The sequence below is a fragment of the Muntiacus reevesi genome, chromosome 7 (assembly GCF_963930625.1).
Source record: "Muntiacus reevesi chromosome 7, mMunRee1.1, whole genome shotgun sequence".
NCBI lineage: Eukaryota > Metazoa > Chordata > Mammalia > Artiodactyla > Cervidae > Muntiacus > Muntiacus reevesi.
In genome coordinates, this window is record NC_089255.1 from 85,306,092 (window position 1) to 85,328,307 (window position 22,216).

General features: G+C 38.7%; 1 protein-coding gene across 1 annotated transcript in view; it reads right to left on the reverse strand.

Annotated features, from left to right (window-relative positions):
- Positions 1-22,216, reverse strand: part of SPTLC2 (serine palmitoyltransferase long chain base subunit 2) — a 98,461-nt gene that overhangs the window by 5,332 nt on the left and 70,913 nt on the right. Inside the window, exons 10-11 of the mRNA XM_065940717.1 lie at positions 9,484-9,619; positions 7,375-7,504 (exon numbers count right to left, since the gene is read on the reverse strand). Of these exons, the coding sequence (XP_065796789.1) occupies positions 7,375-7,504; positions 9,484-9,619 (266 nt within the window). The remainder of the gene's footprint in view (positions 1-7,374; positions 7,505-9,483; positions 9,620-22,216) is intronic.

Consider the following 22,216-nt stretch of genomic DNA (forward strand, 5'->3'; position numbering starts at 1 on the left):
GGGTATAATTAACCAAAGTATGACATCTTGCTAGAAGAAGGAGTGTGTACCCTGAATTGGCCAGGATGGCTACACCTTGTCCCCTCTACTTTCTACTTTTATCCTCCAGTACACGTTCTTTCTGTTATCACACTACCAGAAAAGCGATATGAAGCTGGCATTGGGATGCTTCCTAGATGAGAGGTGAAGTCCCCAAATGCACTGCTGTGCAGACTTAGTAAGAAAAAGGAAAGAACAGAGTCAGCATTTAAACTCAGGTTTGATTTTAAATCCCCCAAATCCTACCATGGACAGATTATCTTGTCTTTCCAGCAAAACTCTCAACATAACTTTCTTTTCTGTAAAGTTTGCTCTTTTATTTTTCAAAGATAATATGTTCCTTATAAAAGTTAAAACACTAAGACAAGTGATGAAGTGAAAAATCTCTTCCTGACTGCTACACCAGTCTTACCTCATAATCTGTGTATGGTTTCCTATGTGTACTTAAAAACAAACAAAACCCAACTCCTGGCTGAAGTATAAATACAAACATACAGCAAAGTACACAGATCATAGTTCACACAGTTAACTTTCCAAAAAGGAGCAGACAGAGAGTCAGAACAGAGAATCACAATGTAAGAGGTGGGGAGGAACACTAATAAATAGTATTGCATATTTATTCTAACATTAAAAAAAAATACTCTTCACTCCAAATGTGAAAAATATAAAAAGCAAGTAAGAGCTGGACTTCCATATGCTATCAGAACAGTGATATCTCTGAGGAGAGGTTTAATTAAAAGTTCCATATGGAAACAACTTAAGATTGAATTTTAGCTGAGAGAATCTCTTAAACCATTTATTCTCCCAACCTCTGATATAGGACTTATTAATTTAAAACAACACGTGACTTACTAAATCACAAAGTAAAGGATATTCAGAAGAACATGATATTGTTCACCAACTAAAAAAGAAAATGAGAAAGCAAGCCACCGCAGCCCAAAGGGATGTAGACTGATACTATAACAAATATCTCAGATGAACAGGTTTTACTGACATAAAAGAGAAAACTGTAACTACAAACTGCTGGCCATGATGTGACAATACCTGATTAGATTAAGAATAAGGAACCATTACAAGTATCACAGTTTGTTAACAAATAGTCTACACTGAACTTCTGGATGACAGGGTAAGATGAGTTCTTAGGGGAGAAACATGTTAATTATAGGGTTGAATATGATCTTTGAATAAGAGAATATACTAGAATAGCTGTGCATCCCTGAGCTGACAATTGTGCACTTCTCCTTTTTAAAAATAATAGCTTTACTGAGATACAGTTCACAAAATTCACCTCTTAGAAGTTCACAATTCAATGCTTCTGAGTATATTCAGAGTTGTACAACTTTCATCACTATCTAATTTTAAAGCATTATCACTTCAAAAAATAAACCCCATACTCAAATCCTCACGCCTCCTTTCCCTAGGCTCTGGCAACCACCAGTCTGCTTTCTGGCCCCGTGGGTCTGCCTGTTTCAGACACTGCATATGAATGGTCTACTGTGTCTTCTTTCACTTTGCATACTGTTTTCAAGGCTCATCCATGTTGTAAGGGTATAACTTCTTTCTTTGGCACTCGGTTATCCAGCTGTTCAATACCATTAATTGAAGACACGATACCTTCTCCATTAACCAGTCTTAGGCGTCCGTGTTGAAAATCAGTTAGCCACAGATGTATTTCCTGACTCTTGATTCTACCCCATTGGTCTACAAATCTATCTTTATGCTAGTACTCCACTGTTCCAATTACTGTAGCATTGTAGTAAGTTTTGAAATCAGGAACTTTGAGTTCTCCAACTTCTATTTTCCTTTTCTATATTGTTTTGCTGATCTGGGGCCTCCTACAGTTCCATATGAATTTAAGGATCAGTTTTCCTATTTCTGCAAAAATGGCCATTGTAATTTTGATAGGGACGGCAGTGAATCCACAGATCTTGTTGAACTGACATTTTAATAAACTCAAATCTTCCAGTCCATGGATATGGGGTATCTTTACATTTATTTAAGTCTTCCTTCATTTCTTCCAGCAATTTTTTACAGCTTAATATGCAAGTCTTCCACCTCCCTGGTTAAATTTATTCCTAGGTATCTTAGTCTTTTGAATGCTATTGTAAATGAAATATTAATCTCCTTTTCATGTATTCACTGCCAGTGTATAGAAATACACTAATTTTTGTGCTTTTTATTCTGCAACTTTGCTGAATATATTTATTAGCTATAGTAGATTAGTTTTTTAGTGTGAATTGTAGAGCATTTCCTATATATAAAATCATGTCTCAGGGCCAATTAATAAATGAAACTTCATTTGCATCTCATAATGTTCATGTTTACTTTCATAAAAAAATCATTAAGACAAAATGACTTTAACAAACCTACAGTTTAAAAAAAAATACTTTATGCTTAAAAAACCTAAATGTAAGGCAAAGTCAAATAATCCTTCAAGTGGATATTATGAGAAAAAGATCAAAACTGTCAACTGGTAAACACGCTACTGGCAATAGAAATCTACCAAGATACCTGGTTACAGCTAAGTTATTTCATGAATGTGTTTAGTTATCAGGAGTAAAAGCTTTTACAAGACATAGTGAATAACTTTAGTCATTGCTTTTAATGACAGTTATTTTTTAAAAGGTGTGTTGAAATTCCTAAATACCCAAACAAGGTGGAAGAGAAGCTGGTATCACTAGGTTAAAAAATAATCAATGAAGAACTTCATCAGTAAGATTTTTGAGTAAAGGGAAAATCTATGGGGAAAATCTCAAAAGGTATAATCGAAACAAAGAAGAAAAACAGAGATACAATATCAATAAATTGAATCCAATTTCAGTATCAGATGATTAAGAATATACCATATTTGTAGAAGATTTGCTATGAAGAAATAGGGACAAAAAATCAAAATTTTTAGCAGTTAAAATTAAAATGTCAATTAAGCTGTTTTTAAAAATTAAGCTTTTAAAAACATGCATTCATAACATTCTTTAAGATTAGTAGCTCTCGGTGGGAGGGGGGATCGGGATGGGAAATACATGTAACTCTATGGCTGATTCATGTCAATGTATGACAAAACCCACTGAAATGTTGTGAAGTAATTAGCCTCCAACTAATTAAAAAAAAAAAAGATTAGTAGCTCTCCAATGAATTAATATTCTGATATTTCTATCACCTAATTTTTTTTCTATCAGCTAATTTTATGGAAATATCATGTTCTAGAGCTCTATAAACTCTCAGAAAGTAGGATCTATTTAAAGTCTGAAATCCTTTTTTTTTAAGAAGTCTGAAATCTTAAAGAGGCTGGAGACAAGACAGTGGAAGAGGACTTGAGTTCACCCTCTCTCTAAATCACAACCACCTGCTGAACAACCACTGACAAAAAAGACTGGAACCTACCATAAAAGATGTTCTACATCCAAAGACAAAGAAGGAGTCACAAGAAGATGGCAGGAAGGGCACATTTGCAATACAATCAAATCTCATACCCACTGACTCGAAAATAATTAACACTGGAGCATTTCTCCTATAGGAAGGAGAGTTCTGAGCCCCGAGTCAGGCATCCCAGTTTGGGGGGCGTCTGGCAATGGGAGGAGCAGCATTTGGCTTTGAGGGCCAGTGGGGCTTGATTACAATCCTCCACAGGACTGGGGGAAACGGAAACTCCATTTTGGAAGATGCACACTGTCTTGTGTGCACCAGGATCCTGGGGAAAAGCCGTTGACTTCATAGAAGCCTAGGCCAGACCTACATGTGTGTCTTGGAAGGGTCCCCAAGGGAAGGCAGGGGTGGCTGTGGCTCACACTGGCAATGTAGGTATGGGGGAGTACTCATTGGAGTGAGCTCTCTGGAGACTGCTACCCTGACACCAAGACCCAGCCCCACCTAACAGCCCTACCAACACCCAGTGCTTAGAAGTCGCAGCCCAAACAAGCAACACGGTGGGAACACAGGCCCACTCATCACCAGACAGGCTGCCTAAAGACTTCCTGAGCTAAATACACCCCCTGATATGGCCCTGTCCACTAGAGGGACAAGTCCCAGCTCCACCCTCCAGTGGGCAGGCACCAATCCCTCCCAGCAGGAAGCCTGCGCAAGCCTCTAGACCAGCCTCACCCACCAGAGGCCAGACACCAGAAGGACGAGGAACTTCAACCCTGCAGCCTGCGTAATGGAGACTGCAAACACAGAAAGTTAGACAAAATGAGACAGCAGAGGAATATGTTCCAGACAAAGGATCAAGATAAAACCCCAGAAGACAAATCAGCGAAGTGGAGATAGAAAATCTACCTGAAAAAGTATTCACAGTAATGATAATAAAGATGAACTCAGGGGGAAAAAAAAAATGGAGGCACAGACCAAGCAGGTACAAGAAATGTATAACAAAGAGCTAGAAAATATAAACAGAGTTCAACAGCACAATAACTAAAATGAAAAATAGAAGGAATATTTTTATTATTAGTGATTCTACAAGAAGGAATCAACAGAAATAAATGAATAAGAAGAACAGATAAGTGACTTGAAGATAAAATGACGGAAATCATTGGAGTGAAACAGAATAAGGAAAAAAGATTTAAAAGAAATGAGGACAGTTTTAGAGACCTTTAGGACAACATTAACCACACAAACATTCACAGGATAAGAGACCCAGAAGGAGAAGAGAGACAGAGAAAGGGCCTAAGGAAATATAGGGATATAATAGCGGAAAACTTCCCTAAGATAGGATAAGAAACAGCCACCCAAGTCCAGGAAGTGCAGAGGCCATACAGCACAAACCCAAGGAGGAACACACCAAGGCACAAATTAACCAAACAAAAATTAAAGACAAAGATAAAATATTAAAAGCAGCAAGGGAAAAGCAACAAATAACATACAAGGGAATTCCCATAAGGCTTTCAGTTGATTGTTTAAGCAGAAACTATGCAGGTCAGAAGGGAAAGACATGATAAATTTAAAGCGATGAGAGCAAAAATCCTACTACCAAGAATACTCTACCCAGCTAGGCTCTTATTCAGATTTGATGGAGAAATCAAAAGCTTCACAAACAAGCAGAGAATGAGAGAATTCAGCACCACTAAACCAGCTTTACAACAATTGCTAAAGGAACTTCTCTATGCTGAAAAGAAAAGGCCACAATTAGAAACAAGAAAATTACAACTAATAAAAATAAATTAAGAAAAAAAAAGAAAATTACAAGTGGGAAAGTTCACTGGTAAAGGCAAACATACAGTTAACAAAATGACAATAAGAACATACATAGAGGTAATTACCTTAAACATAAATGGATTAAATGCTTCAACCAAAAGACAGATTGGCTAAATGGATACAAAAACAAGGTCCATATATATGCTGCCTGTAAGAGACACACTTCAGATCTAGGAATACATACAGACTGAAAGTGAGGGGATAGAAAAAGGTATCCATGTATATGGAATTCAAAAGAAAGCTGAAGCAGTACTCGTATCAAACAAAATAGACTTTAAAATAAAGACTGTTACAAGAGACAAAGAAGGATACTATATAATGATCAAGGGATCAATCAAAGAAGAAGATGTAAGGCTTTGACTGTGGATCACAATAAACTGGAAAATTCATAAAGAGATGGGAACACCAGACCACTTGACCTGCCTCCTGAGAAATCTGTATGAAGGTCAGGAAGCAACAGTTAGAACTGGACATAGAACAAGAGACTGGTTCCAAGTCGGGAAAGGAGTACATCAAGGCTGTATATTGTCACCCTGCTTATTTAACTTATATGCAGAGTACATCATGAGAAATGCTGGGCTGGAGGAAGCACAAGCTGGAATCAATATTGCCAGGAGAAATATCAATAACCTCAGATATGCAGATGATACCACCCTAATGGGAGAAAGTGAAGAACTAAAGAACCTCTTGATGAAAGTGAAAGAGTAGAGTGAAAAAGTTGGCTTAAAACTCAACATTCAGAAAACTAAGATCATGGCATCTGGTCCCATCACTTCATGGCAAATAGATGGGGAAACAATGGAAACAGTGACAGACTATTTTTTTGGGCTCCAAATCACTGCAGATGGTGACTGCAGCCATGAAATTAAAAGACCCTTGCTCCTTGGAAGAAAAGTTATGACCAACTTAGACAGCATATTAAAAAGCAGAGACAGTGTCAACAAAGGTCCGTCTAGTCAAGGCTATGGTTTTTCCCGTAGCCATATACAGATGTGAGAGTTGGGCTATAAAGAAAGCTGAGCGTCGAAGAATTGATGCTTTTGAACTGTGGTGTTGGAGACTCTTGAGAGTCCCTTGGAATGCAAGGAGATCCAACCAATCCATTCTAAACGAAATCAGTTCTGAATATTCATTGGAAGGACTGATGTTGAAGCTGAAACTCCAATACTTTGGCCACCTGATACAAAGAAGTGACTCATTAGAAAAGACTGTAATGCTGGGAAAGATTGAAGGTGGGAGGAGAAGGGGACGACAGAGGATGAGATGGATGGATGGCATCACCAACTCAATGGACATGAGTTTGACTAGACTCCTAGAGTTGGTGATGGATAGGGAGGCCAGGCATGCTGCAGTCCATCGGGTTGCAGAGAGTCAGACATGACTGGGCGACTGAACTGAACTGAATGCACCCAACATAGGAACACCTTAATGCTTTAAAAAGTCTAAAAAAAAAAAATAAAAAGTCTGAAGTCTTACATGTGAGGTAACAGCATATTAAGGAAATACCAAGAGACGAGACCATATTAAGAGACCATAAATTTTTTTAGTCAGTATTAATTATGAGCTCCTATTATATGCTTGGCACACAGAATGAAAAAAATAGACTTAGTTCCTGCTTAAGACTTACCTAATGGAAAAGACTGCCATTAAATAACCACAGGTATAAAGAATTTTCTAGGCGGGAGTCTTAGGATTTCCAGAAACATCTAGCAAGAGGGTTTGGGAAAACCCTTGAGCAAGTCTACATGTGACGAATGAGTAACAGTCAGCAAGACAAAGGGGAAAGAAGGGTCAAGAGAGAAACTTCCACACACAGAAAAACAGGTGGGAAAGCTTACAAGAGAAAGCTAGACTATAAAGAGAATAAAGAGTTGTAGAGACGATAATGAGGGAGAGGGTGGAGCAAGGTGAAGCCAGAAATTTCCCAAGAGCCCTGATCACACAGGATCTGGTGGGTGATGCTAACAGTGCTGCAATTTTCTGCTAACAGCCGTGTATGAAACAGCACTGTGTGCTCCCTCCTCTACCAGCAACTATCTATCTCAGGTGCTCAATGACCATGAGGACCAACAGGGGATTGATTCCACCTGATACACAGGCCTTCTTAGTATAAGGTATATTTATATCAAAGTGAAAGTGTCTACTTACAGTATCAAGCATTTCTCTGGTATGAGCTGCAGACAGGCAAAATCTGGCTCTGGACTCAATGATTGGGGTAGCAGGAAACCCTACCACAACCACACCAATATTTCGCTTCAGCATCTCCCGTCCAAAGGCGCTGCAAACGGAAAACAAGAAACCAGGAAGAAGAATAAAGCACAGAGTACAAAGGTCTTGCTGTCCTGAGTGATTTAAACTCTTAGAGGCACTAGAGATTTCTATTAGGAATTTCTTCTAACTTCTGTGAAAGTTAAAACTGACAGTTTACAAAGACTCTATTCAAACCTAAAGTGGTCTTCTCCCAAACGGTTTCCTTCAGAAAGGTGAAAGGATAAGTGTTGGCAGAGACCAATTTTTAATAAGGCTTGTCTAAAGTAATTTGCAGTTGCAGCTGTAAGGTGTCTCTGACACGTAACAGTGGCTCAGAGGTTTCAAAATGAACTTGAGTTTAAGCCTGGTCCTTGAAATGTTAGGCTTGGCAGAATAAAAAAACTTTTTAAGATTAAGGATGTGGAGGATCTGCTATAACATGGACGTTTTCCTGCTGGTAGAAAGACCAAGCATTACCCTTCCAGACCATGCATTTTCTGGATGGATTTAGGTGTTGAGCTGCCATTGGCATTCAGGGTTTCCTAAGGTGTGTGTGAGGCCAGTTCATCCCTAGTCTTCAGATGACCACCCAGACCACTGTACTTCCAGGTTTCCTGATTTAATTTCCCCTCCTATAATAATTTCACTTGAATAAACATTTCCTGAGTGCCAGGAGATATGGTGGGCACTGGATATTCAAAAGTGAAGAAAAAACTTGCTCCTCTGATGAGTTCACTTAAACCTGAGAAATGATCCTTATTCAAATTTATATTTAACACCCAAACTCACAACTCTGAAAAGATGTGCCTTTTTTACTGACTAAACAGATGACTCCTTTATCCACTCCATATCGGCTTTTCAAATATGTTTTGGTTTTGTTACACATCTGTGCTTCTAAAATACACCAAAAGCTATTTCAAGGCAAAGATATCCGTTATATGTGCCTTGCACAAGCCAAAGGGGCTGGTGCACTGTGCACATCTGGTAACTGTGCAATTACACGGCTGACCTCACAGCTCACTGCTCCCCCTTGGGCACTGCGCTTCAGCCTCACTCACCTCCTGCTCGTCTCCCACTGGCTAACTATAACTATGTTCCTGCACTGTGGCCTTTGCACAGAAGCTTCATTCTCCAAGTGGCTAACTTGCTCAGCTATGAGTTCCAGCTCCTATATCATCTTCCCTTCCCACTGAGGCTCACCCAGGGGTGACCATCCCATTTAATTCTGTAATCTGCCCACCCACAAGGCACTCTCTCACCCCCTATCTTACTCTGTTTTTTCCCATGGCACTTAAAACCTTCTAACATACATATTACAAATTTCCTTATTTATTCTGTTTGTCTTACTCGTGCCTCAGTAGAGCATAAACTCCACAAGGACAGGGATTTTTATTTCTGTGGTTTGTTAACTGATCTATCTTAACCCTTAGAAGAGTGCATTTAACTCAAATGTTTGCTTAATGAAAAACTAACAAGTTAATGCATTTTACAAACTGGAATCCACTGTTTACTCTATGGCACATCCAGCAAATGAAGGTTAACATAATGTGACCAGGACAGTTTTACCTAACAGAACATACAACCCTGGTCTCACATCATGGGAGATCTTAAGTCTAGTAAGAGGCTGATCTGTCATCTGCAAAAGGGTACCCAGTTTTGGAGACCTCCCTGATGACACAGTGGTTAAGAAGCCACCTGCCAATGCAGGGGGCATGGGTTCGATCCCTGGTTCAGTAGATCCCACACGCAGCGGAGCAAGTAAGCCCGTGCAGCCCAACTACAGAGCCTGGGCTCTGGAGCCTGCGAGCCGAGACCACGGAGCCCGTGTGCCACAGCTGCTGAAGCCTGCACACTCTAGAGCCCTTGCTCCGTGACAAGAGCCGCTGCGGTGAAAAGCCCGTGGACCACAAGCAGAGAGCACTTCCTGCTCGCTGCCACTAGAGAAAGCCCACGCTCACAGCCAAAATAAATAAATAAACTTAAAACAAAACAACAAAAAAAAAGTACCCAATTTTGGCTGGCATGTAGAGCATCAGAGGCACCACTGGAGAATCTTCATTTCCATAGATGATGAAGCCCATGCTTTTCAGACGTCTCCTGAAATACCTGACGTTTTCGGCTAATTGCTGAATACACTCTTTGCCTGGAAAATCATGGGGAGGGAAACAAAATAATACTAAGAAAAAAGAGAAGCAGAAAAAGCAAGTTCTCCTATCTCTATTCTATCAATAAATTCTACATTTTGTTTCTTCCTTTCCAACATAAAATATTTTTGCACAGTAAACTGTATGGAATATAAAAAGACACAAATATATCTTGCTTTGGTAAATTTTGTCATGGTAAGTGCTGAGAGTAGATTTCACAGTAATGTACAAAATAAAGTTTAATGAGTAGTGTTTCCACTACTACTAGTGGCACACTAGCACCCTCAAACATGTTCACTGATGCCATCTCATTTAACACCCTGCCACCCTTTACAGTAGGAAAAGAGACTTACTATCATTTTCATGTATATTTATATAAATATTTATACAGTATGTAATATATAAATATATATATTTATATTAGGAGACTCATGAGGTTGTGACTGGCCTACAGCCATATGATAATGAGTGGCACAGCTGACTAGAATTAACGTCTCTCAAATTCAATATTCATTCCCAAAACCTTGCTGCAAATGATTTTACACATAAGACCAGAGACAGAGCCATTCAGAGTCCCACATTTTCTTCTTGAGTTTTGAGTTTGTATTACCATTTTCCTAAAACTCCTACCAAACAGCAGCAGCATATCCATGTAATGTAAAAATCATATTTAACCCTACTTTGTTCATCTTTCCTAAACACAAATAGATTAAGGCATAGATTTTTCTAAATGCTAACTGACTAGATAATTTGACCTGGTTTTGACTTTAAGGGACGTCGATCTACAAACAGATGTCCCAAAACAATCGTTCTATTACAGAAAGCAAGACACAAACTCAAAAGATCAGCTTGTAAGGGCCAAGAACTGTTCAACAGTTTTAAAAATCTACTCACAATTAAGGAAGGCTGTGGTCATTTTTTCACATATATGAGAAATCCAGCAGATTCATATTTTAAAAAATATAATCATACAGCTCAAAGATAAACCAATCAACTGGAAATAGGGATGATTAACAAATGTTCTAATGAATAATGCAATAAATGAGATAAAAAACACTCTGGAGGGAACCAACAGTAGAATAACAGAGACAGAAGATAGGATAAGTGAGGTAGAAGACAAAATGGTAGAAATAAATTAAGCAGGGAGGAAAAAAGAAAAAAGAATGAAAAGAAATGAGGACAACCTCAGGGACCTCTGGGACAATGTGAAACGCCCCAACATTTGAGTCATAGGAGTCCCAGAAGAAGACAGAAAGAAAGGCCATGAGAAAATACTTGAGGATATAATAGCTGAAAACTTCCCTAAAATGGGGAAGGAAATAGTTACACAGGTCCAAGAAACCCAGAGTCCCAAACAGGATAAACCCAAGGCGAAACACCCCAAGACACATATTAATCAAATTAACAAAGATCAAACACAAAGAACAAATATTAAAAGTAGCAAGGGAGAAACAACAAATAACACACAAAGGGAGTCCCATAAGGATAACAGCTGATCTATCAATAGAAACCCTTCAGGCCAGAAGGGAATGGCAGGATATACTTAAAGTAATGCAAGAGAATAACCCACAACAACAAAAACACAAATGTTCTTAGACTCAAAACACTAACATATCCATCATTGATGGGAAACTACTCTAGATAAGTTTGCTACAAATAACCCGAAATTAATACTCTTTATGTAAATAATTTTAAGTTGACCAGAGAAGGAAACACAAGCATAGATTAGATTAGTGTGAACACCGAAGAACATCACAAGTTACAACATATATCTTACAAATATTGAAACAGACATTAAAGTATGTTACATTTATGTAGATAATTGATGAGCAACATACTCTAATTTTCCCCCTAGAAATACCAACACACGCTTACTCTACATTTAGAATAAGAGACTTCCAGTTCCAGCCGTGCTAAGAGTGCCAGGAACTGGATTCACTGTACTGCTTGTAACTGGATTTACTGAACTGCTTATAACCAACAGAAAGCTTGACAGGGTGTATTAAAGAATGATTTCCAGACTCTGGGCCACAGGCAGTGCACAACTGCGCTGCTGGAGAGAATGGAAACCAGCAGTGGGTCTTGCAGTTGCCCTCATACCACCGAGAGACAGCTCCCAGGCTGCTCTGGAAGCAGGGGCCTCGTCTTGTCCGCTGAAGACAACAGATTTTGAAGCTGGGGAGGCTAAGGTGGCTAGAATTTACTGGGCAGCACAAAAGGAGAGGAGGAAAGTGCACCGAGAGAGCTTTGGGGCCTGCAGAAAAGCCTTTGGCAAAGGGCTGACCTGCACACATAGGAGAAGAAACCATGAAAGGCTGGGAGATCCATCAGAAAGCAGCAGGCTACGCGATTCCCAGCACTCATACGGAACAGGGAATAATTTCTATTTTCACCAACTGAAACGGAAAGACCTCAGAGTCACACCGGTAGAGGAGCTAAATTCGCCCTAGACTAAAAGCTGCTCTGGCCCACCCAAACCCTCCTAAACAGCAAGCAGGTCCTGAGAGGATCCAACTGATTCCAAGAACAAAGTCCAACATTAATACCTAAATGAATGTAACAAAATGCAGCCCCTAATAATGTGAAATTCACAATGTCATGATGTGTAGTAAAAGAATCTGGGCATTCAAAGAAACAGGGCAATATGACCCACCAACTAGGAGAAAGGTCTATCAAGAGAAACAGACCAGAAATGACAGAGTATCAGCAGACAAGGATGAAAAATGCTATTACAAAAATGCTCCATCCATTCAGAAAAATAGAGGAAACATGATCAAGAGAGATAAAAATAACTGACACATAGAAAAATGATGATGAATCACAGAGTATTATGTTAAATGAAATAAGCTAGACACAAAAGATTACACTCTTGTGAATCCAATTATAGGAAATTCTTAAAAAGACATAGTGACAGAATAGATTAGCGGTTGCCAGGGAATGGAGAGATGATTGACAGAAGAGGGCTATGAGGGGTCTTTTCAGGGGTGATGAAAATATTCTGTACTTTATGGTATGGTTACATGATCGCATACATTTGTTAAAACTCACGGAATTACACGTTGGTGAATTTTACTGTATATAAATGATATCTTATTAAAGATTTTTAAAGAAACTGACACATTTGCTAAGTTCTGTATACATTGATTTTTCCTGTATTATTTTACAACTTGCTACCTTTTTCTTACCACAAATTACCTTCTGTTAGAAAAATTATCAAGGAAAAGAAGAAATGCCAAGAGATTTAGATCTCACCACTTCCACTTATTACTATGTCATTCTAAGCATGTTTTCTGTAATGAAAGGAAGTGGACAGTTCAGTCTCACCATTCACTGTCATCTGCTCCCTGACAAGAAGAGTCCCAGAAGAAAATACATCTAAAATAACACTCACATGCATAACTGGAAGATACTGGGAATAGGCGGTTAAAATTCCCAACTTATATATCCTTATTATTGCAGAATAGTATTCCTTACCAAAGATACACCACAATTTGTTTACCTATTTACACGTTAATGAACATCAGAGCTGAGATTACCAACTTTCATTTTGGCATTTATAAAGTTCAGATTTAGAAGAAGTCTCTCCTAAATAGAGGATATGGATAAAAGGGAACCCCTGTACACTGCTGGTGGGAATGTAAAGTGACACAGCCACTAGGCAAAGTATGGAGGTTCCTTAAAAAAGTAAAAATACAACTACCATATCATCCAACTATTCCACTCCTAGGGATGTGGAAAAAAAGGAGAGACTAATTTGAAACGATATATGCACCCAATGTTCGTATCAGCACTATTTACAACAGCCAAGACACGGAAGCAACACAAGTGTCCAACCACAGATGACTGAATTAAGATGTGGGATATATATATATGTACTCACACAATGGAATATCACTCCCAAAAAGAATGAAATAATGCTATTTGTGGCAACAGGGATGGACCTAGAGAATATTATACTTAGTGAAACAAGTCAGAGAGACACAAATATCACATGATATCACTTACATGGGCATATATTTGGAAAAGATGAAAAGCCTAATTTGAAAAGATATGCATTCCAATATTTACAGTAGCACTAATTTACAATAACTAAGACATGGAAGTACCATAATAGTCCATTGAGAAATGAATGGATGAAGATGATACACACACACATATACATACACACACACACACGAAAATGACTCAGCTATAAAAAAAAGAAATGATGCCATCTGCAGCAACATGGATAGACCTAGAGATTATCATACTAAGTGAAGTAAATCAGAGAAAGACAAACATTATATGATATCATTTACATGTAGAACCTAAAAAATGATACAAATCAACTTATTTACAAAATGATAACAGACTCACAGACTTAGAAAACAAACTTACAGTTACCAAAGGGGAGAGGAACAAATTAAAACTATGGGATTAACAGATATAAACTACTACATATAAAATAGACAAGCAAGAGAATTTACTGCTTTAAAAGACACTTGCTCTTGGGAAGAAAAGCTAAGACAAATCTTGACAGTGTATTAAAAAGCAGACATCAAAAAAAAAAAAAAAAAAAGACATCAAATAAATAAATAAATAAATAAATAATAAAAAAGCAGACATCACTTTGTGGACAAAGCTCCATATAGTCAAAGCTCTGGTTTTTCCAGTAGTCATGTATGGATGTGAGAGTCAGACCATAGAGAAGGCTGAGTGCCAAAGAACTGATGCTTTCAAACTGTGGTGCTAGAGAAGACTGTTTAGAGTCCCAGGGACAGCAAGGAGATCAAACCAGTCAACCATAAAGGAAATCAACCCAGAATATTTATCAGAAAGGACTGATGTTGAAGTTGAAGTTCCAATACTTTGGCCACCTGATGCAAACAGCTGACTCATTGGAAAAGACCCTGATGCTGGGAAAGACTGAAGGCAGGAGGAAAAGCGGATGACAGAGGATGAGATGGTTGGATGGCATCACCGACTCAATGGACACGAGTTTGAGCAAACTTCAGGAAACAGTGAAGGACAGGAAGTCTGGTGTGCTGCAGTCTACGGGGTTGCAAAGAGTTGGACATGACTGAGGGACTGAACAACAACAGAGAATTATACTCTTTATCTTGTAATAACTTATAATGGAATATAATCTGCAAAAATAATGAATCACCATGCTATAATCTGAAACTAAAACAATGTTAATCAACTATACTTCAATAAAAAATTACTTCCTAAATATATATTTAAGCATCTTAGTCATGCCCAAATAAGGAAAGAATTACTATAGTAAGCAACTAACAGCTCAATTTCACTTGATTCTAAATTACTTTAGGAGGATATGGTAAAAATATATACTATAGTTGACCGTTAATAAGACAGGGATTAATCCACATATAATTTATAGTCAAGACTCAGTAGCTGGAGGTGTCTCTGAATCCACAGATTCAACCAACTAGGGACCATGTAGTACTGTAGTATTTATTATTGAAAAATATCCACATATAAGTGGATCCAGGCAGTTCATATCTGCACTGCACACAGGTCAACTCTATTTATAGTCCATACACAACAAAATAGGCCCATAGATAAACTATTTTCTGTAAGCCCTTTCATACAGTAGGAGGAAGATCAAGGTTTTCTGATGCCAGTTCAGTGCTTCTGCTTTCACACCACAGTCAGAAATTATGTCTGTTTCAAACTCTAAAGTGTTTATCCCCTTATTGGGTAACAATATCTGTATTATGGGCTTCCCCGGTGGCTCAGCAGTAAGCAATCTCCCTGCGATGCAGGAGCTGCGGGTTTGATCCCTTGGTCAGGAAGATCCCCTGGAGGAAGGCTTGGCAACCCACTCCAGTATTCTTGCCGGAAGAATCCCGAGGACAGAGCAGGCTGGCAGGCTACAGTCCACAGGGCTGCAAAGAGTCAGACATGACTGAAGTGACTGAGCACGCATGTATACGCGCATCCGTATCTTACTTTTTAAATGGCACTTACTAGCAAATGAATGGGACAGGGATGAACGGGTGAGGGAGCCTAAGAAGACACGGGGCAAGGATGAGACAAGCAGAGAGTAGTTCTTCCAATAAACTCACATGCAACAGCAAACTGCAATCATCAGTGGTGAGCAGAGAATAAAGACTGAGGGGAAGAATCAAGACCAGCGCTGGAGAAAGAAGTGAACTAAACTAGAAATGGCAGTCACAGAGAAACCCAGAAATTAAGTGGTCTGTTTATCCAACAAAAACTACTAGGCTGAACCAAGAAATGCCAGTATTTGACTAGTTTTGACCTTAAAAAGGCAATTTCTTCTGAGTCAACCTAATAATTTCAAAGATAAGAACAGGAAAAGCAGCCAAGTTACTTACAAATCAGTAAACCTTTGCAGTTATACATATTAGGAAAGTGGTTATCTCTTATGAGGTGATACTGAATTTTAAAGACAACACAGCTATCCATTTTGAATTAAACATCATATAAAATACCAGTTAATATTCATACAAGAAGCATGTATTTAAGTTCAACCTCCAAGGTCACTTCTAAAGAGTTTTCTCACTGCAAAGCTATAGCAAGTATAGGGTCAAATGTGAATTTAAAAACAAAAAGGTGAGCATTGTTAAAAAAATACTCTTAAAAGGTCTTGATCTTTGCCTCAAAGAGAACACAGATGGTAATATAAGAAATCAGCACTCTTCTCTATTTTTCAAACATAAATCTTTACTTTAGGGTGACAAAAAGCAAAAAGGCAGTTTAGAGAGAACCCATCTTCTGATCCTCTTGAACTTTACAAATGAACCTTACTGTGTTGGCTGTCCTTTTGGGCAATTTGTTAGAATGAAGTCATTTTTAGGATCTTTTCAGTAAACATCTACAGCTTGGCATGAAAGAGAGAGAGAATAAATATGTATGTGTAGTTAATATTGCAGAAAATGTAGTAGATAATTTGTCATTTTTTACTCCTCAATTTCTTATAATACATTTTATGCTAAGGAGCGAAGTAAAATGAATATGATGGATCAGTGGGTTGTGACGGCATCATTAGATTTAATTCTTTAAAGGAAACTGAAAGCCTAAAAAGGGAGGAAGATGGACTAGAAGGAGCATCACAACTATCTATGTATTGACAACCACTGGACATTGATAACCTTAAGTCACTTTTACAAAACCGAGTCAGATTTAGAGTTACATTATTAACTATTGCTAAACAGATTTTGCAGTTGTACAACTGCATTCCAGACACCCCTTCCAGACAGTTTATCAATCAGAACAGTGTTCTATGCAGCTACAAATTTTCTGAAGTCTGAGGACTGGTTAAAAAGCAAGCAAACAAAAACAAACAAAAAAAGATAACCTCAACGTACAAAGTAAGGAATTCAAAAGGGAGCAGACATTCTGTCTTCAATGGCCATTAGTGCTAACTACTCAGAACTTAGGCTTCAAAAAATATAGCAAGTATCTAAAACCTGTTTACAAGGCTTCCTGGTAGCTCAGATAGAAAAGAACCTGCCTGCAATGCGGGAGACCCAGGTTTGATCTCTGGAAGATCCTATAGAACAGGGAATGGCTACCCATTCCAGTATTCCTGCCTGGAGAAATCCCATGGACAGAGGAGCCTAGCAGGCTACATACAGTCCATGGGGTCTCAAAGAGTTGGACACAACTGAGCGACGAACACTTCACACCTGCTTACACAGCAATACAACTTTCAACTTAGCTGATGAATTTTTTAATATAACTTATAATCAACCAAAGGAGTTTGAGTCTGCAACTTCAAAAATAACATTTTCAGTATTAACTGAAATCTTCCAAAATAAAGGACATCAACGAGTGATGTTCAGAGTTGATCCCCTAAATCACATTATACCCCATTACACAGCTCCTAATCTTCTTAGATTTCCAGGTTATGCTGACATAATCTACCTTCCTGGGAAAAATGAAAGTACTGCTCTTCCTTAGGTGCATACTTTCCAATTAATTATAATGGGCTGGAAGAATTTGAAATTGAAGAACTTCTTCCCCCTTCCCCACTTCTTCTTAAAGGTCATAATGTCAAAGCAGATGAGGGTTTTCCCAGTTTAGCGTCCCTCAAACAGAACATATAGACCCAAGAATGGTTTCAGTTAGTTTTCAGCATTAGGAGTTATTGGACATAAGTCAGAATAAAATATGAAAAAATACTACCTATCGCCTTCTAATCTATACTACCAAAACATTACATTATGGGTATTTCACATAATATCTCTTTAAAATTTTTTGTCTAGAATTGAACTTTACTATCTATCTCTCAGTTTACCATCTGTCCAAAGTCTTACTTTTGCTATTTGAAAGGTTACTTTTTAAAATATTTTACTTTGGTTGGACTATGTAATCCAGAGTGAAAAGGAACATGTTTCACTCCTGTGGTTTTTCTCTTGAAAACCATTTTCTTTAAAATAAAAAAAAATAAGATAAACTCAGTCATCCTGAGTGTTTACTCTGCCTATGTTAAACACGTGTCTTCACTGATATCTAAAACTGGAGTTTATATCTTATAGACTTCTTAAACAAGTCTTTACAATATCAGGTAAATCAAATCACATGCAGACTTTGTTTTCAAAGGTTATTTCCAAATCTTGGAAGCTTCTAGTACTAACTCCCTTTAAAGGAAAGAAGCTGCATAACAGAGCAAGCACAGTGCCAGGCTGAATAAATGCTTCCTCCCTTTCCCTTTGCCAGCTGAGTAATTTCTAATCAAGGAAAAATTATGTTTAGCTTTAGTTATTGTGTCTAAATATTACAAAGTCAACTACTAACCAGCCTTACTTCCTGATAAGATACTACTTCATAGTCTTCCATAAGTGAATGGATGAACATATTGATTTGTCTTGATTTAAATAAACTTGGGGGCTTTACTGGTACTTCAGTGGTAAAGAGTCTGCCTGTCAATCCAAGAGGTATGGGTTCAATCCCTGGTCCAGTAAGATCCCACGTGCTGTGGAGCAACCAAGCTGGTGAGCCACAACTACTGAACCTACGATCCAGAGCGTGGAAATTGCAACTACTGAAGCCCACATGCTCTAGAGCCTGTGCTCTGCAACGAGAAGCCACTGTAATGAGAAGCCCGCACACTGCAACCAGAGAGTAGCCCCTGCTTGTTACAACTAGAGAAAAGTCCACACAGCAACAAAGACCCAGCACAGCCGTAAATGTGTGTGCTCAGTCGCTCAGTCATGTCCGACTCTCTGCGACCCCATGGACTCCTCTGTCTGTGGGAATCTCCAGGCAATACTGGAGTGGGTTGCCATGTCCTCCTCCAGGGAATCTTTCCAACCCAGGAAGCAAACCCAGGTCTCCTACATTTAAGGCAGATTCTTTACCATCTGAGCCACAAGGGAAGCCCTACAGCCATAAATAAATAAAATATGAAAAAAAAATCAACCTAGCACTCTCTCTCACTAGTGGTGCAATATCTAAATCCAATATTAGGACAACAGCTCCATCTCCCTCTCAGCTGAAAGTACTCTGGGGTTATGTGAAGGAGGAGTTAGGTGTGCGGTAACTATTGCTGTTACATTAATGACAAGAACTGTAAATAGCTGACTTGGCAGAAAAATCTCAGGTGCAATCACAATGATACTTTCAAAAGAAACAAAGTAAGCTCAGGCCAAGAAAATGAATTCAAATTCCTTTTATGCTCAACACTTAAATCACAGCATCTTTTATACACCACACCAATAACTTCTGAGAGAAAAAAGGTTTTCTCACCTCTTCCTTTTAGAAACAACTTTAAAAATTATTTTGCAGCTGAAAAAACTAAAGTAACATCCAGAGAGGTTATGTAAATCAAGTGGAAGAACAGGATCTGAACTGATTCTTCTGGTTCCAGACTATATTTTTAACCACTCACTGATCTACTCTAGTTTCTCTATTAATAGGACTGACTGAAAGGAAATATTAGGAACAAAACAGCTAGGAATAAACCTACCAAAGGAGGCAGAAGACCTGTGCTCCAAGATGCTGATGAAAGAAATCAATGACAGATGGAAAGATACACCATGTTCTTGGGTTGGAAAAATCAATATTGTCAAAATGACTATACTATGTAGGAAGTCTACAGAGTCAACCTATCAAACTACCAATACCAGATGCAATCTGGTATTGGGCATTTTTTGCAGATATAGAACAAAAAATCTTAAAATTTGTATAGAGACATAAAAGACCCCTGAACAGCTAAAGCAATCTTGAAAAAGAAAAATGTACCTGGAATTAGGATCCTTGACTTCGAAGTATACTATAAAGCTACAGTAATCAAAACAGTATGGTACTGGCAGAAAGACAAACATCGATCAATGGAACAAGATGGAAAGACCAGAAATAGAGCCACACACCTATGGTCAATTGATCTGTAAAAAGGAGGCAAGACTATAGAATGGAGAAAAGACAATCTGTTCAATAAGCGATGCTGGGAAAACTGAACAGCTACATGTAAAAGCAATAAGAACATTTTCTAACACTATACACAAAAGTAAACTCAAAATGGGTTAAAGATCTAAATGTAAGCCTGGATACTGTAAAACTCTTAGAGGAAAAACAGAAACAGAACACTCTGACATAAATCACAGCAGCATCTTTTTGGATCCATCTCCTAGAGAAATGAAAATAAAAACAAAAAGAAACAAATGAGACCTAATTAAACTTAAAAGTTTGTTTACTTGAAACACTATGTACAACTAAATAAATCATGTTGCTGTATACTTGAAACTAACACAATATTGTAAATCAACTATACTCCAAGATAAAATTTTTTTTTAATTTTAAAGAAATATGAAAAAAAAATATATGAGGTAACAGGAATGTAAAAGGAAAACAGACTAACCATGTTTAATTACAAGTTACCGCTGGCCCCCGCCCGCCCATCCCCTGGAGACTCACCTGCCTCCTAGCAGTCTGTCATTACACTGCCCCCGACACCCCAGCCCAGGGGGCCCACACCATGTCACGCTGGTTGTCTGGCTCTGCTCCCAGGAAAAGACATGGTGCCCAGAGACTTCCTCTCATCCTGCATTCTTTCCAATTTCCACTGTAAGATTTCTGTCATCCACCACCTTCCAAAGGGGGGTATCATGCAAAATTTTGGTCAACTATTGCCAGTGTTTCTAAAAAAGACTGCTATTAGCATTTAGGGCATGACAATTCTTGGTTGTTAAGGCTGTCCAGTGCCTTGCAGAACATTCAGAACCACTGGCCTCTTGGCAATAAATGCCAATAGCACCTCTCCATAGGCCAGTCTATGACAATCAAAAATGCCCCTCAGTTCAGCTCAGTTGCTCAGTCGTGTCTGACTCTTTGTGACCTCATGGACTACAGCACGCCAGGCAGCCCTGACCATCACCAACTCCCAGAATTTACTCAAACTCATGTCCATCCAATCATTTCATCCTCTGTCGTCCCCTTCTCCTCTTGCCCTCAATCATTCCCAGCATCAGGGTCTTTTCTAGTCAGTTCTTTGCATCAGGTGGCCAAAGTATTGGAGTTTCAGCTTCAACATCAGTCCTTCTGATGAACATTCAAGACTGATTTCCTTGAGGATGGACTTCCTTATGTGTTGTTATTCATAAGCACCATCTGCATCCTAGCAGAACTCATCTGATCTTGTTCTTGTCAAAATTATGGAGCAAATTCTAATAACCTTAGAATGAAATTGTCCACCCAAACTGCTAAAAAGGCAATCAATACCCTCATTTTCTTCCCTCCCTTAAATGACTCTTTCTGTTCACTGATTTTTAGGTGGTCAAACTAGTCAAACTCTTCTAATCTTTTGGTGCTATGTATATGCTATGCTAAAAATAGCACTAATAAAATTATTATTTGTATATGTGTATGCTGCTGCTGCTAAGTTGCTTCAGTCACGGCCGACTCTGTGCGACCCCAGAGATGGCAGCCCACCAGGCTCCCCTGTCCCTGGGATTCTCCAGACTAGAACACTGGAGTGGGTTGCCATGTCCTTCTCCAAAGCATGAAAGTGAAAAGTGAAAGTGAAGTCACTCAGTCGTGTCTGACTCTTAGCGACCCCGTGAACTGCAGCCTATCAGGCTCCTCTGTCCATGGGATTTTCCAGGCAAGAGTACTGGAGTGGGGTGCCATTGCCTCCTCCGGTATATGTGCATACTATTTGTATATATGTACATATGTGATGTTAAGTTGCTCAGTCGTGTCTGACTCTTTGGACCTCAAGGACTGTAGCCCGCCAGGCTCCTCTGTCCATGGGATTTCCCAGCAAGAATACTGGACTGGGTTGCCATTTCCTCCTCCAGGGGATCTTCCCAACCTAGAACCTGGGACTCCCATACTGTAGGCAGACTCTTTACCATCTGAGCCACCATGCAAGTGTTATATGTATATATATGTCCATGTAAAAGAATGTAGACTATATGCCAAATAATTGACACTGATTATTCCTGTTTATTTTATGATATATGTTTGAGTTTTTGAAAATGAGCAGGTATTGCTTCTATAAACAAAATAAGAATGAATGAATAGGAGTATACATTTAAATGTAGTATTAAAGGGATTTCCCTGGCAGTCCAGTGGTTAGGACTCAGCATTTTCACTGCTGTGGGCCTGGATTCAACCCGTTGTTGGGG